Source organism: Nannobrachium achirus, assembly GCF_963921795.1.
Source record: "Nannobrachium achirus genome assembly, chromosome: 13".
Taxonomy (NCBI): Eukaryota; Metazoa; Chordata; class Actinopteri; order Myctophiformes; family Myctophidae; genus Nannobrachium; species Nannobrachium achirus.
The window spans coordinates 41689137-41714498 of record NC_137833.1 but is presented as its reverse complement, the minus strand read 5'-3'; the positions used below and the strand labels follow the sequence as shown (position 1 = coordinate 41714498).

The 25362-nt window shown below is 43.5% G+C and overlaps 1 protein-coding gene across 19 annotated transcripts in view; it reads left to right on the top strand.

Moving 5' to 3' along the window:
* birc6 (baculoviral IAP repeat containing 6) overlaps nucleotides 1-25362 on the top strand; it is a 174522-nt gene that overhangs the window by 119823 nt on the left and 29337 nt on the right. For all 19 annotated transcript variants that reach the window (XM_080741078.1, XM_080741077.1, XM_080741087.1 and 16 more), the window contains 4 exons: nucleotides 17039-17255; nucleotides 20011-20156; nucleotides 23248-23358; nucleotides 25018-25235. In XM_080741078.1, the coding sequence (XP_080597204.1) occupies nucleotides 17039-17255; nucleotides 20011-20156; nucleotides 23248-23358; nucleotides 25018-25235 (692 nt within the window). The remainder of the gene's footprint in view (nucleotides 1-17038; nucleotides 17256-20010; nucleotides 20157-23247; nucleotides 23359-25017; nucleotides 25236-25362) is intronic.

Below are 25362 nucleotides of genomic sequence, written 5' to 3'. Positions count from 1 at the left end.
AGCGCAAAAGAACGATGATGTAGAGAGCGACGTGAGTCAGAACACCAGGCGTCCGTCGCGCTGTCCACGCAAGCCTGCGACCGCTGGCAGCCGTGTCGTGGCGGTCCCCAGCGCAAACTAGTTGCTGTGGGAGAACTACCGTGCATTGCATAACCAAGTGGCACGATCTCGAGAACGAGGGAGGCCGTTATTCCGATGGCCGTGGCAATGGCAGAAGGAGCGCTAGAATGAGACAGAGAGAGAGAGAGTGGGAGAGAGTGGGAGGGAAAGGGATGGAGGAGGGGAGGGGGGAAATGACAGTGCTCACGCTCGCTGCCGTCTCCTCCTCTCGCTGCTGTGGGGGGCTGGTTCAGTACACACACAGTTGCCACCGCTATCGCTGCTGATCCCCCCCCCCCCCCCCCCAAACACCACCACCCCCAATGAAAAAAATAAATAAAAGGCTAGATAAGAGGGTGGAGGGAAACAACACGTACAACTGAGAGAATAGATGGTAGATGAGCAAAAGGGAAGAAATAGACCCTCATACAGCTCGACATTAAAACACACAGCACTCAGCCTAGCCTTTTGTCAGGCACCACTATGCTTGCAGACCTGTGAAGAGGTTTTGGAGGAGGGAACGGAGACAGGAGGTGGCTCGGTGATGAGCGATGGTGGAAGGGGTGGTGGGACTGGGAGCATCTTCAGTGACTGACTCACTGGCGCTGTGCATGTGAATAGGTACGCTCGACATCATCTACCCTACCCTGCCCTCGCATCTCTTTTCCTCTCCGGAGGCAGATCAATTATTTATTGTTTCAATGTTGCAGTTATCTTGACCTCGGGGGTAATAGAGTGCTACAGCTGAATCGCAGGAGGTCAATAAACCAGGGATGCTGCAACGATCAGCTGCCCTCCGCCCTCCCATCCACCAGACCCTTCCTCTCTCCCTAGGGGACCGTCTGTGCCTTTGGAACAAGTTACCCAGGGAATAGCACCCGAGTAGGCGGCTCCGCTGTTGGTTCACCTACATTGACAATGTCATTGTGTCATCACTGGCAAACAAGTCCTTGGAGGAACAGCATAGGCTAATGCTTAAAGGACCATAACAGCCGTCTGGCATGTTGAGCTCATTGACTCACGGTACGCTTGACATTACTGCTGACCTCCAAAGTGTACCATTGTAGATTTTATTTCCGAGTAAGCCATTGGATATATTTCATGTGAAACTTGCTTGAGATCCAACAACACATTAAATAACTGGTCATTTTCTTTTCTTTTTTTTATCCCACGATTTTTGTAACCCATTTTTATCACCCAGTGTCAGTTGTCTAATGTAATCCTGGGCGCTAGACAGCCTCTGCCAACCTGGGGACAGCAACAGACTTGCTTGCTTCTATGCATGAGGAGTCCAAGCCGCTTCTTTTCACCTGACAGGGGGGAGTTTCCCCGGTTGGACGTTGCATGTGGAAGGAACGTGTTATTCCAACCAGTTTCTTTCCCCTCTCCTCCATCAGGCGCCCCGGCTGGCCAGGGGGAGGCAGGATTACTGCATGTTTTCTGTGAGGGTACCTACCCTAGGGGACATGGGGAGAACATGCAAACTCCTCACAGAAAGGCCCTTTTGCCAATCCCACCAAGCATTTTATGCATTATTCATTTTATGAATTTGTGTGCTGCAAATGTGCCCATAAATCAGAAACAGTTTGTCCAAACAGCATCGCCAATGACATGTTTACTTAAGCGATTGAAATATGTCCACAAAATGTTTTTGAAATTGAAGTGTAGGGGTGACACCATTCCCGAAAATGTGTTGTCATAAAAACCTGTTTGGTTTTCTTTAAAGCTATATGGTAGGTTGAAAATGGATAAGTCGTCCTTAAACAAGCTGCTAAAATGCTCACGGCCTCACACTAAAATGTGAATTGGACAAAAGTGTGATTTTTCAAGCTCTTCCTTTATTGATGGTCATATCATTGTTTTTTTTTATGGAAAAGTACCTAAAACTTTGGCAATAGCAGTGCTATTGAATCAGTGAAATTCCTGTAAAAGCACCATTCTAATTAACCCTCAAAACCTGTTACAAATTCCCCGGCTCAAGAGAGACGAGAAAGAGGGAGAGAGTGTCAGGGAGTCGGGGAAGGTCCTCCGAGCCTGGGAATTGAACCGGGGACTCGTTTTCAGTCATCAGAGCCTGTGTGGTACCTGACACTTGGGATGCCATTCATTTTGTAATTATTTGGTTATAGAGTGCTGCCATTCACTTGCGCTTTATTTTGTGAAAATTGACAATGTTGTAATGGCGGTCAGTATGTATATTCTCACGCGGAAATGAAACATTCTAACGCGGCTGACCGTCACGGCCCAGTGTCGCCATGAAAAACAGCGGCTCTTGGCGATCAAAGCGTTTTTGAAAATAGATTCCAAGATAAAGCCGTTTCTTTGCATCAGCAATGAATAGGAGCCTATGGAGATTAGACGCTTGCTGAAGTTTTTTCGCTCACCAGCGGCCCCAGCAGCGCCTGTTTACCTGGTAACATGGTAACCAGGTAACACGTCCCTGGATACCTGAGTGGCATCGGAAGTGTTAAACACTCAGCTACCAGTGTCCCCAAAAGTGTGTTTTAATATGAATCCATTTATCCAGCCAATAGATTTGGAGTGTAATGTGTATGAATCTGATCTCAAATTTTGGGGAGATATTTCTTTATTTTTAATATTGATCATTATCATAATTATAATTCCCCATTGGAACTAATATCTTATTTATTATGACGTGTTTGTTCGTTCCACATTCACACATTGACCGTTGGTAAGATATAATTGCTTAAACAATTTTCAGCTCAGTGACAAGGATCACAACAATGTATCTGTATGATCATTAGTGCACAGACCGCACACACTCGTACCCCTCTAGACACCCACACACAGAGGGGACAATCACGATAATGCAAGACAAAAAAGCCAATTAAGGGCAATTATCAGTGTGCTCATTCTACACTTGCAAGCTTCCACACATCTCAGCTAGCCTTATTATAAATGGAGCATCGTCCCTGAACTCCTGAGAAACCATTAGTTAATTCCCTGTTATTTTTGTTTGGCTCAAAATAAGAAAAGGCAGGTATTTGGGGCTCGTGTGTGCCTGGTACAGGAGGGTGGTATTTAGGTGACATCATTAGCTTCATTAGCTTTATTTTTTTTTATGTATTTTCTAAATAATGTCCTTCTTGTGTAATGTTAATGTTAGGAGTGTCATTTCTTTCACCTTCAGATAGTGGCCCTCTATTCACAAGACAGTTGTTTGTTATTGTGTGCCCTGCTACTGTAGGCTTTATCACAAAAGAGGAAGGGCATAGTAGCATTTGACTGAACCTTATCATCCAAATGATGTGTACAATACAATACCATTTGATTATTTAAAATGTTTTTATATTTATCCCCAGAAGAATACGGAGAGAAGATTACATTCTGTTTTAGGCTTTTATCCTCTTTATCCTGCTTGTTTGTTACCTGTTACTTAGAAGTGATTTAATCTTTTGGGAACATATAGCAGTTAAAGTTTGCCTTTCTCAGGATAGGATCATTAGTCCAGTAAAGTTGAAACTAGTTGCCATTTCAGCATTTTTACCATGCCTGGAAAAAACATATATAAAAAGAGTGCCTGAAGAATCACAATCTAAAATTCCTCCATTACTTTTGTGAGGTTAAAGGTTTCCAGCTGCCGGATAGTACTCGTTTTGGAACTTTTTTAAAGAATCCACAGTCCATTGTACTCTTTCAGGCCATTAGCTCATTCTCTCTCGACAGCAGTGTTGTCCTTTTCCTCTTGGTACCCACCCTAGTTTTGCCCAAGCTCTCCCTTCTGTTGTCATTATGCCCTGCTCTCACTCTGGGTCTCAAGAGTTCCCTCCCCACCTTCCCCCCCTTGTGATGTCTCCAACCTAAATCTGCGGATGTGTGTGTACTGTGTTTGTGGGGGTTGCTCAGAGGCATCCCAGAACACACTAGGACTGTTCTTTCTTCTTTCTGTCACCAAACACATCACAGCCCTGTTTCCCTTTGGACCAGCCTGGAGAGAACAACATGGAAGGACGAGGGACACTTTCAAAGGGAGAGAGGAATGGGGTGTCCAGACAAAGGAAGACTTTAACCCATTTAGGCCTACAATTATTGAATGCTTTAACTATTGAAAAATAGCAGATATACAAGCTCACAGCGCGGCACCGAGTGCCGCGCTGCGAGCTTGTAGATCTGCTATTTTTGAAAAATCATGATTTTTCTTTGAAAGTCTTTGAATATATCTATTTAAAAGCGAACATTTGTAAATCAAATATTTGCTTCTGGGGGGTCCCTGGAGCAACATATTTTGAGATGGGGGTCCGTGGCTAAATACCTGTAATTTTGGGGGTCCTTGACATGAAAAAGTTTGAGAACCACTGATTTAGAGGAAGGATTTAGAAGTCGGGTCAAAGATCGGGTCAAAGATATTCATAGACTTGCACACATTTTCACGATTTTTCAAAAATAGCAGATCTACAAGCTCGCAGCGCGGCACTCGGTGCCGCGCTGTGAGCTTGTATATCTGCTATTTTTCTAAGGTTAAAGCATACAATAATGGTTAAAGTGGTTAAAATCTAACGCGACTCGGGCGCGTTCCAGGTATTTGAGAGTTAAACTAGGGAAGAGGGCAAAATAAATTAGGTTGGAGAGTTGCGGATTTATTATTTCCCCTCCTGAAATTACCGTCAACTTTTAACACGTCTCTTGATCTCAAACGCGCCCTTCTTTGAGGAGGCCTCACTTAAAATCTGTTTTGTGTTTACTTTGTGTTTTTACTTCAGACCAAGCCTCTTGTTCTCTTACTGGCACTGTCCGTAGTCTCTGTACTAATTAATTGCATGGGGTCTTCACCTTTCAACTCTTGCCCTTTTTAAATCCCACATTTCGTACCATGTGTGGAAGCATAGATGACCCTCGTGTCTCTCTCTCCCAGGAAAATACCAAACGTCAGTCCCGGATCTGTCTGCTTTAATTATGAGAGGTTTTCCTACTCCACAAGGAGATGGCAGGGTGGTGCTAAATTGGACGAGGGATAAAATTGGAGCAAGGGAATTGGTAACGGGTTTGGGGGGTTAATTAGAATGGTGCTTTTACAGGAATCTATAATTTCACTGTTTGAATAGCATTGCCATCGCCAGAGTTTGAGGCACTCTTCCATGAACAGACATTCAACTAATCATCCAGCCTCGGTCCAAATGCCAGTGCAGATGGATGATGATGATGATGATGGTCATTCACAGGTAACTTTATTTACAGGTGAAAATACATATTGCTTTTAATAATTAGATCAGTTGTCTGTCTGACAGGTTTTGGAAGCAGTTGGATTCATATCAATATGCCCAGGCAAGTCGGTGTCCTCTACCCTGCCTGACGAGGTCGATTTCAAAGTTTACCCGCCAAGCTAACTAATTGGCTTTTAGCCCGTGTTTTACGGGCTAAAACCCTCAACCTAAAGAATAAATGAAGTCATCATAAATAAATTGATATAGGGATGATTGAATTAAGCAGCCATTACCATACTAATAAACACACCCTCATGAATAATTCTGGAGAAAATAACCAGAAGAATAATGGGACTTTTGGGAGCAAGAGGTGAATACGTTTTCTTTTCCTTTTTTTTTCCCCCCCCTTATGCCGCCTTGCCATCTGAAGGTTTTATTACCTCTCCCAACATGGAGGAATTATGCCCCTCTGGCTGCAGACATTACCACAATCAAACCCTGGTTGCATAAGCCGGTTACCTCCCTTGGCTGTCTCTGAATGCTGATGTGTGGTGGAAAAGAGTCCGTTCTCCCACCCATTACATGACATGCATGCAAGTCATTACCAAGTTGTTTATGCCAGGTCAGCACTATTTCTTCACGCACGCACACTAAGCTATTCACTAGTGCGCTTGGCATTTGTATGCATATCGGTATAAATAAGTATGTAGCCTATATGAATTCATTCATCACCCAGACATTCGTTGTTTCCCAAGGTTGGATAACGAGGACAGTCATTTGTTTACCACCTTTATTTAATCACTGCAACAATGAGAAAATATATTATTGAATACATTAACGTTGCTGTCAACGAGGAACTGCCTCTGCAGAGGAAATGGTTACTGGTACCTGTAGGGATTACGTGAATGTTTGGGGAGGGAGTTGGCTAAGAAACATGGCAGGTACTGTTGGTGTGCTTTGCCCTCTGTTGGAACAGACATTCTGTGAACTGTCGAATGTCACTAGCTGTTTTCCATTCTGTGTTTTGGTTCCTTTGCATCTTCATAAACCCTAGTGCCTCCTCAGCTGTGAATTAGCATCAATAGCAAGCAAGTTTGGCAGCCAAGTGGTTTCCATGTATGACATGTTGACTTGACTTCTGCAGCGAGGTCACAAGTGTTGACAGTACAGCGCACGGTGGCACTTTTAGCATTTTAGCTTCATTGAGCATTCGCAGTATATTTTCATCACTAACTTCATGTCTTTCTGTTCTGTTCTGTATGTGAGAATGGAAGCCTGTGCCCCAACCACAACCTCTAACCTGCATTCCCAGCACACTAAAGCATCACTATCCACTGCTATGAGCCAGAGATATTGTGGAGAAATGGCTGTTCTAGTGAGAAAAATAAAGGGAATGAGTTAACTTGAGATTCATCCTAAAGCGGGCTGCTCCAATGCCTTACCGGTCCAGTTTTAACACGTCGTATAGAATTAAGTCTTAAAATGTCCACTGAATTCCTAAATTGGTTTGCCCCACTTGCGTGTTAATCAATTTATAAAATGGTGCTGTGTAGCTTGTGCCTACCTCCACTGTTCTCTGCTGGGGCACAGCAGCAGCAGCAGCAGCAGCAGAAGTGTCAGGGTGGACACTGGACAGCTGTCACTCAAACTGTCAACCCCTGGAGAAGGGAGGGAAGGACAGGAAGCATGACCCACACAAGAGAGCCTTTATCCTTCCGTTTCTGTGTATTATGTGCGGGGGGGGGGGGGGTCCGACTCTCTTCCATAATAAACCTAAACTTATCCTATCTATCTCTCTGAATCATCGTTTGGATACCTTTTATTCACCAACGGAGGACTCTTAAGAACAGCTGTCAGTGAAGATATGATTATTCAAAGTGAAGCCATATTTAAAAAGCAAAGAGGGAAAAATAGAATTTGAAAACGGAATGGAAAGCTTTTGTCAGCTTCTCTTGGTGTGTGTTTGAGTTCCTCCTCCTCTGTCTGCGTCTCAATGTCAGACTTTGCGTGCGTGTGTGTGTGTGTATATATATATATTAGGGGTGCAACGATACATAAAATTCACAGTTCGGTTCGATTAGATATTTTGGTGTCACGGTTTGATAACCTTTTCGATACAAAAAATAAACAGAAATGTCCTTGATTTATAAATGTATTTTTTATAACTATGTATTTTTTTGTATTAACTTTAACAATACGGTACCCAAACTCTAGGGTAGTGATTCCAGGGGAATGTGGATGTGGAGTGGTATTGTATTGTTCGGTACAGGGTCATTCGGTTCGATATTTCTCGGTTCGATTCGTTTTTTGATATTCGGTTCGATATGTTGCACCCTAATATATATATATATATATATAAATGAATGAATATATGAAAATATGAAATACCCTTTTTTCAATCTATGCCAAATTGCTTGTGCACGGCAGTAAGCCAAGGAAGTAACTGACTTTTTATATTATAGTATACTTTGTATATATAAGTATGAGACAGTGAGTGAATTCCTTTCACAGCACATACTGTAGGCTTACCTGAGCACTGCAGTTCTTTTCTCATCCACTTTACCCACAGTAGATTGTTCTGGTTGGCATCACAGACCTCTGCCGTTCTCCTAGATGCTCTTTTATGTCATTTAGTCATGCTACTGTGTGTCATGTTAGGGGAGATGAATTACATGGGATTAGACTGGATTATGTGAATATTTTAAGTGGCTTGCGGCAAAATAATTAGCGATATTTTTGATGGATGCTTGCAGTTAAATTCTTTTAAGAGATTACATTTTCTAAACCTTTGACAGATGGCCAAATAATCCTCAAAATCCAGACAATATTCATTATAATCCATGAAGCCTAATGAAGCTGGATGATGCTTAATTTTTGCTCCTTCGTACGACAGTGTCACAGGCCGAAAATAGCAGATCTGCAAGCTCACAACGCATCACATACACCACACATTGTAAGCTTATGGGTCGGCTATTTTCAGCGCACGACACCATCATACTAATAAGTAGAAATCAGGCTTTACAGTGATCAGCAGGGATGTTTGCATTCCTGTTTTCGTAATATGAAAATGGGCTACCATTGGCCAACAAGGCTAAACACTTACAGTAGATACTGTAGCCTTGATGGCATCAAGGCTATAAAAGTATTTAGCCTTGCCCTACTGGTTACAGGGGCTCCAAAGAAAATAACTGAATGAATGGGAAGTTCCATCTACTCGTACTTGTCAGAAGTGTTTTAGCAGACTATGTTGAAGGCCCATTAAACTTGAACCACCAGGGCAAAGCGGAAGCCCTTGTGCATGTGTGCGTGTCTGTGAGGGAATGCAGTATGTCATGATACAGTATGGGATGCACCCAATGGAGAATTCTTGGCCGAATCCGAATACCGAATATAGGAAACACTTGGCCGAAAACCGAATTTTTGTATGTATAAAAATAGAAATAAACTTGTTGTACCATTGCTGTCATGGTTGTGCCTGTGTTGTAGAGCTACATGATTATGGCAAAACCTAAGGGTCCATATTGAGATCTGTTATTTAAAACATAATTATATTTATTGTGTAGAATTATTTATTTACTATTGTGTAGCAAATTAGTAATAAAAGACAATATGTCTCAAAATATTGGCATGCCACACTGTTGAATTATTGCATATTAACCCTATAAGTGCCTATCCCAAACATGTTCGGGATATTCGAGATCAAAAACAATTTTTTATTTGCTATTTTACTTACCCCGAGCTGCTTGGAGCAACGTGGGTGGTCCCGGCTCGCCCAGCGCTCACCAACGAGAGACGCTAGATGCTCCGACGATTTATTTCATTGAAAATGGTTTAAAATAAAGTTTAGAGCCCCCCAAAAAAAACCTCGGTACCGGTACCGGTACCGGGACGTATTCCAGGGTGCCTATCCCGAACATGTCCGGGATATTTAATAAAATGAATGATTTAATCGGAGGCCTCAACGAAGCCCCGGTCTAGACGTCCATCCACGGGCCGTATTCGCGCTAACGGCCGCATCGCGCTGCCCACTCCAATAATAAATCACATCTTTAGACAGGATTTTCTCCGGATTGTGTCCCCAGACCCAAAGAGAAAGTTTTTTGCGGCTGAAATAGCTTTAGATCGGGCTTCTAAATGGGTTAGCATTTTGGCTACGTGTCAGCTAGCTTCCTCCTCTCGTCACCCATAGCATTGACTGGAGTGAAAACACAAGCCAGTTGGGAGAGGGTCGACGAAAGCTATAAAGAAGGTCTATGGAGAAATTTCTGGCACTCTAGCACCCCTTGTGGCCGGATGGCACTGTATGAGTTAAAGAAATGACAATTAAAAATATTTTTTTTTAACTTGACTAGCCTATACAGTGTTCGGTAATATTCAGTATTTAGTAATATTTGTTTGTCCGTAAAATCCATTCGGCTGAAAGCCGAATATGTGTGTTTTTTTGTTTTTTTTTTACTATTCGTCCGAATATATTCAGTGGCCAAATATTCGGTGCATCCCTGTTCCCTACACAAGCTGGATAAATGTTGCATACCCATGAAATCAGATCTGAAATGAAGAATACTCTCTGTTGTTGTTTGTTGTTTTCTGGGTCCGATATTAGATTTTCTCTTGGCCACCACAACTTTTGACATTGAATCCTGAATATATTTGATGGTCCATCAGCCTTCCAGGATGGAATGACAATTCAGAGGATTGTTTATGGAATACTATGTTGTGGAAGCGGAAACCATGGACATTTTGTCATCACTCTTCAAGATGGATTATTGCCATGATTTAAAGGGTCCAATCAATTAATCAAATACCCTTTGCACTAGCTAATATGCTGTAAGGGCTGTCATTGGGCTGTCAAACAAAGGCAGAGTTTCCTGCAGGACGAAACGTAGCCTGGAGGGTGCCATTGCGCTCGCACTGGGGCTGCACTATATATGGACAAAGTTTCATACCTATTTTATTATAGTGCCACATCACAACAAGTTGTCTCAAGACAGTATAGAGCAGATACTTCACAATTTCCCAATCTGAGTAAGCATTTTTGCGACAGTGGCGTTTTATACAATTGGCATAACTCCTTTCAGTGCGTTGTGTGCACAGGCAGACAGATCTGTGGCCAACAGAGGTAAACAAGCCTGTCTGCCAGCCTGCAGATGGATATTTATTGTTTGTGTTCTTCCCAAACACATTTTATCATGACCAGATGTCTAGTCTGGGCTCCTCATAGACACCTCTCGCGTTAGCATTCAGTACTGTACCTCGGGGGGGGGGGGGGGGGGGGGGGGCTCTCTCCATTCCGACATGTCGCCACTCCGACAGTGACTTCTTATTGTCGGAGTGGCAACACGTCCATAGAGGTTAAGGTTAGGGTAAGAAATAGGGTTAGTATCTGTCGGAAAGGAGACATGTCGGAATGGAAAGATGCACCCCTTAGTAATAGCAATGCTATTGCTAAGGGGTGCTAACAGGCACAACGTTAAGGAGGGCAATGTAGGATGACAATCCAATGCCTATGCTGGCAATTTGTACTTTTGATTTGCATTACTGTACTTATATTCCAGTGGAAAAGGCATTTGTTACTCGTCCTTTTGATTCTTTAGTGTTTTAATCACTGATGCTTTCGAGGCAGGTGTTGCAGACCAGATGTTGCATATACAGTGCATACAACACGAATACAAATTGGAAGGAAGGAGTTCTATGTTCCTTCTTGCCTCTAATTTGCACAATAATGGCACTGTCAGCCTGAACGTGGCATGGCAATATACCTGTGTTCTTAGATGATTAACATCCCAATTCTAAATGCAACTTCTTGCCACTCTGTTTCGGTGATGCAATTGATTGTGTGCAAGCTGTGGCTACGTGGGTGGACAGGGAAACATTAAAAGCCCAACACCTTTATTTCAAGGACCCTTTAACACCAGCGAGTCTGAGTCACCATCACCACTCCTTTTCAAGTCTGGAGGCTGCTTTAAATATCAATCAGACCGTGCATCCACCACGACTTTATGCAGTACCCACCTATTATGTGGCCCCCCAGTTTGCCCTAAAACACATACAGCCACTCTGTTTCTACCACTATAAAGGCTGTAGGTCAGCACCAATAATCTAGACTTCTCTGTGATGGATGGGAAAAAAGGTAACATAGATGATAGATTGTTAAGTTGTCCGTTTCTGCTTTTTGGGTCCCAAGTGAGATTTGCAGACGCTCTATTTAAAAGAGTAGATGCAGCACCAATTTGGCAAAGGCATCATCAGCAGCTTGTTTCTTGACCTTTCTTGTGACATTACACATTATTTTCTCTTAGATGAGGAGGAGAATATTTCTCTTATGCCAGACAACCGCGGTGCCGCATTAGCTCATGGTAGAATGAATGTTGTTATACAGTCCTGTGGCCTTCCCTTGTCATCCATAGCATTCAGCACTGTCCTGTTATAAAATGTGTTATCTCTCATTTTCTTTCCATGGGGTGGTGGGGGGGAGTGTTAGTCCTAAAAAAGATCTACTATCCACACTTCTATTTCAATAGTCTCCTGTGGCTTTTACGCTGTCTTAAGATTCTAAATGAAATGATGGCACAGGGGGCTGTGGTTGAAGGTGGTCAGGGTGGACTGTCTGAGGGATAATGTGGTGCAAGACAAAGTCTGACATTGAAACACGGAGGAGGAGGAACTCTTAAACACACACACACACACACACACACACACCAACATCGTGCACATTAGCGGTCAGTGACACAGCTCACATCAATCATGGCTTTTACTGCGGACCCTCATGGTAATTACATAGATGTATTTGGTAGTGGAAGGATTGGGATTCCGTGCCAGGCACTATCCAAGTAAAGGATTGGAGAGCAGATTGAAGCCCCAAAGAGGTCAATGTTGTTGGGATGCTGGGAAGGGGACGTTAGAGAGCTAGCTGGGAATTTCAATATAAATGTAAAATAGTCCAGGAGTCACAGACGAGGGCTGCACTATCCATTTTGAGGCTGGTGCTCAGAGGCAGGGACATGGGACACGCACACACTGGACAGCCTTTCTCAGAAAATTATATAGCTTACGGTACATATTCGGTCTGTCAAAGTCTGGCTTGACAGACCCATACCTGCCAACACTTCCCATTCTAGCGGCAGTCTCCCCATTTTTAACCCCTTCTCCCACTGTGCTACAGCGTGGTAATTTCTCTCCTGTTGACTTCCTGATTTAATGCGCCAAACTTGTGCAAATAACCCTGCCTGATGTCACTGCACTCGCTAAAACGTGCTCTGCTCTGTTTGCTCCTGAAAATTGAAAATGGATGAAACCCGTTCCCAAGAAGAAATACGCTGCTAAATTTGGTACATCCTTTCTAAAACGTAATACCATCCCTATTCTAACTGCTAGCCATGCACTCACACACACACAAACACTTTTTTGTGATGTCAATATTAGATGTTGACACATTTGATCGCCTTTTTGTACATTTCGTATTTTTATTTGAATTATTTTAACCTATAGTGTACCATCTGTATTGTTAGAAAAGGCTGGAGAATTCATGGCAGTCAAGATTAATGTTAGGTTTTCCACATTTTGTGAGAATGTCACCAATACTAGGCCTTTTGGGAAATAACCCTGGACCTTAGTTTAAACGTGTTGCTAAAGAACTGCTTTTTTTTGCCGTTTCCTTCTATTGGTGTTCTTGACTGTATTGCCATTACTGCTGTTGAACAATGTCATGTCCTTGACCACAGAGTCCAGAAGCACGTCCTCATTTAACCGGGTTTTCCTCACGGTGTGGGAAAACTTTAATTCACAAGACGATCCCCATAGAATGCCTGAGTAATGGGGTTTGTGGGTCGTTGAGTATTGTTGGTTTACTCATGAACCAGAAGAGTGGGAAATACGACTTGAAAATGCTCATATATTTGTGTGTTTGCAGTACATAAAAGTGTTTTTAACATGACCCCTATATAGTGACGGGGCAGATTGTCCATGCATCTCGTAGGCTGACCACAAATTTGTGCCATCAAGAAAAAAATATACTTGTTTGAAGTGTTGAATAGTTTTTATTTTATTTTTATAACTCTGATCGTCATCTTTGGGTTTTAGGTTAGGGGAAGCCTCAGTAGAGGGCTGTACCTTTGATCATGCACAGGGAAATCCTCTGCTGCTTTAACTCATCCCTGTCTGCATCACAAAGGAGCTAGGTCAACTGAATAGGGTCTCAAGCTGGGCACCGGCTTACTTGGAAAAGATGCAAATAGCAAATGCATGCCCCACCAGCTTATATAATATTCCTTTGTGCCCATATGGAGATCCCTGATGTCAACATTGGGTGTATCTGCGGTTCTGGACAACCACCATTAAGTACTCCCGATCTTAAAAGTGCTGTAAGTGATATTTATGGGGCAAAATAAAATAGATTTTTGGTTAAAAAGTTAAAACTCTATATTCTGATAGTAATAGTTGGGCCTCCCTGTCTTTCCAGTTAATTAACTGACAAACTTTCATCAAATCAGTTTATCAGTTTATTGTTTCGGTTCCAGTTTTGCCCGCTTATATATTTTATTTCATCGACCTCCAATTATTTATTCTGTATGAGTTCTCTCTCTTGAGTCTTGATTGAACACAATCGGTATCCGTCTAAATATGTTACTGATCAAACACGGACCATTATTTTTTCGGCATTTGAGCCACAAACCACCATTTGAAGAGATTTAGCCTCTCAGAGCCAATACGTAGAATATTTTGTTATTATTGGATAGGATTTTGTCCACAATTTCATGCTGTATTCATGTGGTACCATAGGAGAGAAAACAGGGAAACATTGATCAATAAACAATTCTTCTACATTCTGTAATTGTATTCTGTGTAGACTTCTTGAATATCAAGTAATGCAGATGTTTAGAGTTAAAGATCCATTTGGTCCATTTGGTTACCAACTCCATTTAGCTGGGGACTACCTGTAACCCCCTCAAGGACCACTGGTGGTCCCCAGACCATGTGTTGAAACCCACTGCAGTGACTACTGAATATAGAGCCATCTAACATTTATTTTAACAACAAAAAATGTGATAAGATTATTGTGCATTATTGTGCACCATGTCAGACTCAGTGCTCTTCGCTCCCACAGTCCCACTCGGACAGTAGTGATCATCCAAATACATTTTGTAACTAGAACTGCACTCTGTTGAGGTGCCAACTTGCGTCTTGTGCACAAGTTGGCCATGTGTGGCCTACTTTTGTGCCAGCAGAGTGCGCCATGAGGTGCGCTCACCACTGGCTTCACCAGGAATGCTGGTCCCTCATTGGCTGTTAATGACGACGTTGCCAGAAATGCTGGTCCCTGATTGGGCTACGGGCTTAAAGATTCAAGATTCAATAACTTTATTGCCATGTCAACAAGTTGATAGGAATTTGTCTTGGTTCACTCTCAACATAAAACAAAAAACAAGGACAGTGCACATATACAGACATCCATAAACACACAAGAAGGACAAAGAACAAAGAAGAAGAAGGACACCGACATACATACATGCGCAGCCGAACGCATTACTTGCGCGCTCTGCTGACGCAAGTAATTATTGGGGTGACCAGGATCACACCCAGTTTTGTTGCTCGGCCCTAAGCTTAAATTCCAATGCCTCTAGATGCACACAAATACAAAAGTCTCCTACACACCTACAACTAGTTCTCCTTCTGCTCTGTTTCTCATTTGTATTCTCTCTGTGCATCTGGACAATCTCCTAATTCTCACTTACCTTGCTCACTTTCTCTCTCTCTCACACACACACACTCACACACACACACACTCACACACACACACACACGCACGCACGCACGCACGCACGCACGCACACACTCACACACTCTCTCTCTCTCTCTCTTTGTCCATAGCTTAGCCTGGCTGAATTTTCCAATCTATCATGCCGCCTGGCTCGTCCTACTTTCTCGAAAATGACACCCCCAACATTTTTTTTATTCGATTCGGCCTTGTATTTGGAGAAATTGGGACTTGCTGCCAAAAGCCCTCCAAGGCTTTACTTTAGATTTGCTTCCCTCTGCGCCCTCCTGACTACCTCATCCCAGCTTCATTTTTCGAGGCAGCAAAAACCACAGGACACTTCTGACTCGGGCGAGGGAGGAGGGCGGTACGTGAAGTGTGGTGAAACATGGGCCACCCCCGTCGCTTTGTTTGTGGGGAGTCTAAATTGAGTTCGCGGAGGCGCTCTGACCGCCTCGGGGGCTGCTCCTTATCCTAGCGTGTCGTTTGTCATTTAGTCCATTCCTGGAAATCTAATAATGTTTAACCCATTTAGGCCTAGAATTAGAAGGAATTCAAAAGACACTTATAGAATCGGGTCAAAATTCGAATGTTCACGACTTTTCAAAAATAGCAGATCTACGAGCTCGCAGCGCGGCACTCGGTGCCGCGCTGTGAGCTTGTATATCTGCTATTTTTCAATAGTTAAAGCATAAAATAATGATACACAAAATGTGTACCCGTTCTAAATGGGTTAATATCCCCTTTCACCAGCTCGGTAGTGCTGACTACTATCCATCTCTAGTCTCCTCCACAACGTTCCCTCTCTTATCTCTCCTCGCTGAGTGCAATCTCACTGCAATCTGGTGTTGCCCTTCTTCACGGCTCCCCTGATCACTTAGCACAGATGTTTTGTTGTTGTGTGCTCCGAGCCTCCCCACCTCCTCCACCCCCACCCCACCCGCCCCACCCCACCCTCGAAGAAAGTTTTTAAACTTTTAGACGCACACGGGGTCAAATGAGGCCACAAAGTGAGTGCTCTGCTAATGTTCTTTCATGTTCTCAGATATTGAATTAAGCCGAGGCTGGACTCGTTGCAGGCTTTCAGCTGGGTTGCAGTTTTCGGGGGACAATCAAATTCTGATTTTAAATTAAAGCTTGTTTGGGCCTAAACCTATTGTTGTGAGTTATTTTTGTTTCTGGATGTTTAGTACAGCTTAAAATCTGCCATCCATAAGTCATTCCTTTTATTTTGTTTGTCCCTGCATTCTAGAGTTATTCCCTGCTCCCGCAGACTATACTTGGGCATTCATAGCACAAAGGCTCAAAATATTTGTGCTGTATTTACTCTATTGTATTTATCTGTAATCAGGTATTTTATTGCACTATAAAGCGTTTTGTGGCCAGTCAGTCGGTCTGTCTATCCAGGGTATTTTAAATGTGTTCAGCTGACATCCTTTGATGCCCTGTCAGAAACTTGGATATATCAGCATTTTATTTTTGTATTATATTTCCAGATGGATGCGGTGAAGATCTATTTGGAGAGGGCTCCCGTAGGGCTGTCACGATATGACATTTTACATGACTATTAATTGTCACTCAAATAATTGGCGATTAACGATTTAATTGTGTTTTTGTCAATGACAATTACATTTCTGTTTGGCTTTTAGGCTTTGACGTTGCACATGGCAGATTTGACACATAACCTAAATATACAAAGAAATTACTGACATATTTGACAACTTTATACTTAAAAAAAGAACATTGATAGTGGAAATAGCCGATCTACAAGCGACGCGTTGTGAGCTTGTAGATCTGCTATTTCCACTATTTCGGACATTTTTCAACATTCACGATTATGACGATTATGACAAAATAATTGCGATAATGTAAAATAATCACGATTAGACGATTATGTAATAATTGTGACAGCCCTAGGCTCCCGCCCCTTCATGTATTCTCCTCCTTGCTCCTCCCCCGGCTGACCCTTTCTCTCTTATCCTCTCTCTTTCTCTCTCCCTCCCCCTCCTCTCTCTCTCTGTAGTGCTGGACATGGCGCGCCACGTGCCCCTGTATCGGGCACTGCTAGAGTTGCTGCGGGCCATCTCCACCTGCACGGCCCTGGTGCCTTTACTCCTGCCCCTGTCCGGGGAGGAGGAAGACGAGGAGGAGGAGGAGGAGCGCTCCGAGGGACAGACCTCCGTGGGCATGCTGCTGGCCAAGATGAAGACCTGCGTGGACACGTACACCAACCGCCTCAGGTACTGTGCATGAAATATACAGCAGGTTTATTGTACGTTTTGGTTTTGAGTCGCCTGGCTTCGAAGGGGGGTGGGGGGGTAGGGCATTCACGAATAGTGATTTTTAGTATTCGAATTATTCAACCTCAAAGTTTTCGAATAGTCGAATATTCAACAGGACTGGCCAAACTGTCAAATATTAAGTAAGCAAGAGGCGAACATTGTGAAAATAGCCGATCTACTACTGCTATTTTCACAATATTTATCTGCAGAACCGAGTCACATTAAATGTAATCTACAATTCCAAGTCCTTGTCAGAGTGTTCAAATATGTTTATTTTGGGGGTCACGGCCTAAAAAGGTTTGAGAACCCCTGGTATAGAGCATTAACACATTCATCCACCAGGGGCATTGGCAACTCATTCTTATGACTTCCTATCTAGCCAAGCTTTATAAACTATATATTTTTTTAAAGAGAAAACAATAAAATAATATAAGCGAATATTTGACTTCGGTGAACAACGTCGAATAGTGACTTTGATATTCGAATATTTGAATATTCTAATATTTGGTGAATGCCCTAGTCTGCATATGATATGAGTTTAGTTCTAAGTTCTATGTCCTGCCTCTGTGTGGTAAACAGCTTGTTCTGAAAATGTGTCAGAAAGAAACATGTCATGCATGTACTGATGGACGGACCAGTAGATGCATTGGGGGGATGGGCCGTGCTCCTCCATCGGTACCATTCTAGTCATCCCTCTCTTCCCCCACGGGTTCCGTCCTGGGTCGAGCCCCATCTCGCCATGCTTTGCCCGTCCTGCCCTCTGCAAGCGTTGATTGATGTAATATAATAAGACCTCAGCGGACCTTTTTAGGGTGTCACAGAGCTTGGACTGAGACTGTTCATTATTCATGCCCAAAAGAGTGGAGGAAACTGTGCGTCCTCCTGAGCATCCCACAGAAGCAGTATTAGCTTAACCCCTCTCTTCCTATCCATCACTAGTACCCCCAGGCCCCCAGAGCTATTGTCGTGTGCTCGGGGAAGCCGCGGCAGACCTGAGGCACTTATGTGGAGTGTAGGAGTGGATATTCCAAACCTTGGGTCTCTGTTCTGCACAGGCCTTCTCTGCGCTGCACTCACATCTTTCCGTGTCTCTCTCACCTCCTATACACACATACACCAGAAATCACATCAATACTGCATAAGCTCCCATCCCGAGGAGTCAATATTTAAAACGAGAGATGTGATCTAAACACGGCCTGACGTAGAGACATGTCTCCTGCTGCCGGAGTTCTTGTTCACTCCCTGGCAACATCACTGTGCGTACAGCACATACATTTACTTGCATTACTTCCCATACCTCCCAGTGTTAAGGAGCTTAGAATGACTTTTCTGACCCAAGACATTAAGTAGGTATTTTTAGCCCTGCTGTTGGCGCTCTTTCCATACCTTCGTCACTTTAGTCCCAAACAACATATCTTGACTAATACTGTCTGGATTGCCTTGGCATTTGATGTGTACCTTCAAGCTCCCCGGAGGATGAGCCCTATTGCCTTTGGTGACCTCAGTGGCCTTGTTTAGTGCCATTCTTTAGCCACACTTTCTATGTGCACAAGAGATATCTCGGTTTCTAATGGGCAGCTTGTCATCGGATGAGCTGAGGGCATTCTTGTTATGTTACATTTTGTAACCTCTCGGGGTTACTAAAACACCCAAGATGGCTCTTTTAATGACCAAGCTAGCTATAAGGTAATGTTCCATAATGTATCTATGAAGGTAAAACAAAACAATTGTTGTTCATCTTTTTTTTACTATTACAAAATAAGTGTACTATATTAACAGCAAATAATCTTTGTCCAAAAATAAGTTTCATAGGTCATCACACAGTGACCTAACTGATAAACAGAAGTGCACGCACGCACGCACGCACGCACGCACGCATGCACACACACACGCACACACGCACACACACACACACACACACACACACACACAGAGTAGACAGGGGCTTTAATGAAAGAAGAACCAGAGGGCAAATGGTCAGTCACTGAGACTGATATCCAAGCTTTTTATTCAGCAGTCCCTCTCTGTGTGGGCTTAGCCCAACTAGCCTCTGTGTGTGTGTCTGGACAAGAACAGGGAATTAGGACCAATCTAGTTTCTGGGAGGGGTGAAGAAAGAAGACCTTCACTGACATCATCCTCAACTGGAGAAAAGTATTCTAGGATGAGGGGAGCTTGGCTGACTTCCAGAATCTTAAAGGGTCAGACATAATGTCACCGCCTCGCTGACCCGCCAGCCTCCTCTCAATGTGCCCACAGAATCCAACGGAACGCCTGGCATTTTAAAACATTGTTAGTTGAAAGCAATGAACTCGGAATGGGTGGTGGAGTATAAATACAAGTTATTTTTGCTATAAGGCTGAATAAAAGTTCATAAATAATTCATGTTACCTGGCCAGTGGAAGGTGCTGGTGTGGGCCCTCGGTTCTGTCCATCAGAAACTGGAGGTAGATTTCTCTTTCTTCTCATCACGCCTTGAAGGCTTTGCACACACAACGCGTCATAAAAAATGCAAGTGTATATGTGTGCAAGACTGTACATGGGGGACTGTGCTATGGTTATTATTTCATAAGCGTGTTGGTCAATAAGGAATGGTTCATGATCCATCCAGGGTCATACAGTATTCTAGGCACCATGATAATGTACGTAGGTCTCATTGTGATGCGTTGTATCTTGTAAAAATGGGTCTTGATTACGTTGCTTTGTTCCTCCAGGTCAAAGAAAGACAAGAGCAAAGGTGTGGTGAAGACGGACAGTTCGGACGCAGAGCCCGAGGGCTTGACCCTGCTGGTGCCGGACATCCAGAGAACAGCCGAGATCGTCTACGCTGCTACTACCAGCCTACGGCAGGCCAACCATGGTACACTACACGCACACACAATAGATCCAACTTGGCTTGTCAATACTGTGGCGTTTAAACAGACAAATACGTACGCACGCTGCACGCAATTTTAACTGAAGGCACTTTTCCCCACTTTCTTAATTTCATCATTAAATATGATAATAATACATAGGAATTAAATAGCACTTTTCTAGGTTCTCAAAGCCGCTTAACAGGACAAAAACAACTTTATTAGAAAAACTTGTTAAGGTTTAAAAACTATACTATACTGCTTCACAGTGGTTTGATATTTGCATAGAAATCGCCGTTTTATACACCGATGAACAAATAAAAAGAAACAATTCTTGTCTGTAAGCATATATGGTTTTTAATGCCGTGCACGAAAAGAAAACATGGTGGAAGGGGAGAATATGTTCTCTCCCTGGTGTGTGGGATTGTTCCTGTGTGACATCACACAGTATGTGAAGGTCAGACATCCTGTTTCAGAAATGCCCAGACCAATAAAAGGGACGACACTGAACCCATTCCAGTCCCAATTTCAAAGGCAAAGAGGATGTGACAAGGTCATCATGTCCACTGGTGATCAGGGACGTGCTGGCCATTGGGAAAAGCGGGACAATTCCCGAACGGCCGGTCCAGGCCGGCCATTAGAAAGAAAAAAAAAAGAAAAAAAAAAGTCGGCCTTCGTTCCATTTTGGGGCCTGTGCGGCCAACAAAGTAAATCGTCACTGTCGGGCAGAAACCTTGTATCTCCAAGTTTCAAATGTATACATTTTTTTGCAAAGCAAAGCCCTGCTTCATCATACAAGGCCGTAGTGAAAACGTAGTGAAAACAGCCGATCTACAAGCACACAACGCCTCGCGGTGCGAGGCGTTGTGTGCTTGTAGATCGGCTGTTTTCACTAGTTTAAATCATTATTAAAATGATAAATACAAAACAAACGGTTTTGGACATATAAGGTTTCCACCCGACAACGACGAAATATAACAACAAAAAATGAGGGCCCCTCCAACTCTTTTTCCCGGGCTGAATCAGGGGCCCAGCACGTCCCTGCTGGTGATCTATTCCACACAAATCCATTGGCACTCAGCCAGCACTTATTACCCGTCTTCTAAATCAGTCTGAATCTTTACAACATGCTCCCATATTATTCTGTTTTTTTGCCTCCCCCTTTCTCCCTCTGTCATTGTTGTCCTGTTTTCGTGGCACAAGGACAAGAAAATGGGTCTCTAAGTTTAGCTCTAAAAAAAACAAAATCCCAATTCCCTTTGTCTTTATTGACTAGAACCCTTCTCTGTTTCATCTTAACTACTTAAGCCCTATTTCATATTTCATCATATGACGGTGTTTTGTTGCAAAAATAACCCATTGCGTGCGTCGTGTTGAGTATCTAATTGGCCACCTCTGAATCCCCAAAATATCGACTACCTTGCCAGTGCAATATTCCCTTAAATCCTCCCATGACCACATGGAGAAAACGGACAAACCCTACAAGTGCAGCCTCAACAGCCGGGTTTAGAAGAGTGGTCGAGGACGAGGCGCCTAGGTCGTAAAACACACCATTGGTCAGCCAGCAAGAGAGGGAGAATCACCCGGCAGGCATTATTCACCCAAAGAAAGCACAGGCCATCGATAACGCCTCCAACATATGATTGAGCGTTTTACCTCCCCCACGTCCTTGTTGCTATACAGTACACATTATTAATTACCCCCCAAGACGTCTGTGCTCGGCACATATCAATGGCTGTCCAAGTGATCGCTGAGGTGGAGACTTGGGTGGGAAGGAGGAGGTTGGGGGTGGAGGGCGATGCAGATGAAGATCAATGTGTTTGTCACTTTGCATAAAGAAATCCATGTGATAACGGCCTCGGTGTCCTCCGACGTGCGGAGCACTGTGGTGGGGGTGCCTGGAGTCTGGACAGATGCTTAATTGTTTAATTAGTACTTAGTCTTTAAGGAATGGCCAAGGAAAGAGCTGCAATTGGACAGGAGCAGGACAGTATTGAGCATGGAAGGGGAAGCATTCCCCCGAAGCGTCGATACCCCCTGGGCCAACATGGCAGCTGAACACGCAAAATAAATGACAATATCGATGGCCTTCACGGCTACTTCTTCTTTTTTTCCCTTCTAAATGTGTGCCGCTCGCTTAGACCATAATAGGGCCAGTTAAATGCACCAGTAATTTAACGGTAAGTACATATGTCCCAGGTAACAGTATGGAGAGCCATAGGCCCTGAGTGCCATAAATGTGCTATATATAGACAGTTAATTATGTTGATGCATTAACTCGTCTCCTCTCCGTCCCATCAACCCTCCCTCTCTATGTTTTATTGCTACAGAGAATTGGTGGGCGTTGAACATTATCATTTGTCTTGCACGCACTTCGACTGTCGATAGGAGTTGCACTTTAAAGGAATGACGGGTTTGCAGTGGATTCCCCTAATAATGGCAGTTTAATTGGTCGATGTAAGGAATTCTAAAAGGAGAAAGAATGATGATATGACTTCTACGTGATTGGACAGTATTAGCAGGCCTGTGCAAGGAAAAAAGGGTGCAGTGAAAGAGTGCATTCCACATGATACAACTGGTGAGCGTGTTGTGAGAAAATGTTTGTATAGGAATTATATTAAGTATAGTGACCCCAAACCCAACTCAATTCCTAGATTATGAACACTGGATGAGTTGGAAGAACTAGTGTCAAAAAATAGATTTTAATTAGTTTGACAAGTCTGACTCTGATTTTGACACTCAGATAAACTTGTCCAAATTGTAAGGGCCCTGATGTCTGAGACCTGATCACAAGTAGGCTTAACATACACTCACTCTTCACTCGCTCTTCAGCCAGCCTCCTAAGACTCTTGGTGCTCATGATGCCTGGGCTACTTTAGACACATCACTTATCCGTTCCGGACACAGAGCGGCTACCATGACGGAACACTAACACTATAATCAATGGAGCCAGCACACTTAAACTCTGCTGTGTGACAATCATAATTTTATTTTAATTAATTTTATATTTTTGTGGCCAGTAACCCTGAAGACTGAAGTGATTTGTTTCCACTGTTATATTTTCCTTCTCTTAACCTTTCCTTTCTCACTCCCCATCAGAGAGGAAGCTGGCAGAGTCTTCAAAGAAGGTGTCTACCCGGCCCAAACCCCTGGCCATTCTACGCTCCCTAGAGGAGAAATTTGTCGCTGCCATGAAGAAGCTCCAGTTCGGTGAGTTTTTCCGCCTATCATAGAGTTTGTATACGTGTTTTCATGTATTATGCACACAAATGTCCACCTCACCCCTACATAATACATACGATTTTAGAGGGCTAGACATATTTAGACATAGCGTTGACACGGGTGTCTGTGCTCATTTGAGGCTGAATGTCAGGCAGTTCCTCCTCAGTGCACACACAGCCTGAAGCAGTGAAGTCACCCGCTCAATCCCCACCTCTCGTCTCTCTTTGTTCTTCACTCTCTTCTGTGCCTCTCTCTGTCCCATCCACTGTGATGTGTTACCATAATGCCTTCCTGCCATTCAAAATGGAAAGAGGAAGACTAGACAGTCCTCTTCCCCTTTCCTCTACACACTGTCCAATCACGTCCAATCCAACTGCACAGTGATTGAGGACTTTTGTTGTGACACAATTGATTCTGCAAGCTGCCTGATGTGTAATGTAATTGCAAGTGACACAACTGTAAACTGGTTTGCTACTGTCTGAGGAGAACACAAACAAATTTGAACAAATGCAGACAGAGAGAGATGACGGGGTAGATATTTTTAGGCTATTTTAACTATTTGAATGTGAAACCTATGTGACCGTGACTCAAAGTAATCGTGCAGTCGATAATTCTAGATATACTATATATGAAAATGAGCCGCTGTCATTAGGCCAGTAAAGATGAGACGCTTCTGTGTACATGTCAGGTGTAACTGGGACACCTCATTTAAAATGAAGACAGGGGGAGATGGTGTAATGTCAACCCCCTCTTGAATTGTTTAGAGGCCACCATAGTCTAAAATTCAGAACGCACTGGAGGGTGGATAATCCCAATCCATGTGAAAGAAAGTACAGATTGTTTTCAATGGATCTGCTGATGGTCTGGGTTCCTGGAAGTGAGCACGATATTAGAACAAACTGTATCCAAAACCCTAAAATTGGATCTACATTTGGTGCGGCACTCCTCTGTCCAGCCAGTCAGGGGTGTCGCACCAAATTCTGGGCCCTGGGTACAAGGATTCACTGCGGGCCCCCCATGAATGTTCTTCATAGGGGGAGGGGGTTTAACCCATTTAGACTGGGAACACATTATTACGCATTATTTTTGTGCTTTAACAATTGAAAAATAGCAGATATACAAGCTCACAGCGCGGCACCAAGTCCGCGCTGCGAGCTTGTAGATCTGCTATTTTTGAAAAATCGTGATTTTTTTGGAAAGACCTACTGTATGTTCCTATGTCAGTGGTGCTCAAACTTTTTCATGTGAAGGACCCCCAAAATTATATGTATTTGGCCATGGATCTCCATCTCAAAATATTCAGTTCCAGGGAGCCGCCAGAAGCAAAATTTGAGTTACAAATGTTCGCTTAAAAAATACATACTGTATATTCAAAGATTTTAACACATTTTACCGACTTTTCAAAAATAGCAGATCTACAAGCTCGCAGCGCGGCACTCGGTGCCACGCTGTGAGCTTGTATATCTGCTATTTTTCAATAGCTAAAGTATCAAATAATTTAGGCCCCTCCACCTTGGGCCCTAGTAACTCAGTCCCACTCCCCCCCACCCCCCCTTGTGACAGCCAGTGGCCCATGAGTATATTTCCAGTTGTAACTACAGCTTTACTAATAGCAGTGAGTCACTCTGGTCTCCTTATGCTCGGCAGACACCTTTGAGATGGTCTCTGAGGACGAGGATGGGAAGCTGGTCTTCAAGGTCAACTACCATTACATGTCTCAGGTGAAGAATGCCAGCGATGCCAACAGTGCTGCTCGTGCCCGCCGCCTGGCACAGGAGGCCGTCACCCTCTCCACCTCTCTGCCTCTCTCCTCCTCCTCCAGCGTGTTTGTCCGATGTGACGAGGAGAGGCTGGACATTATGAAGGTACGGCTTATATTTCATTCCCCTTCTGAGTGAGAACCCGTCGGTCTGTTTATCTTCACCAGGCATGGGTTAGGCATGGGCAAACTTTTCTTTATTGGTACTAAGTTAACTCTTTTACCGCCATTTA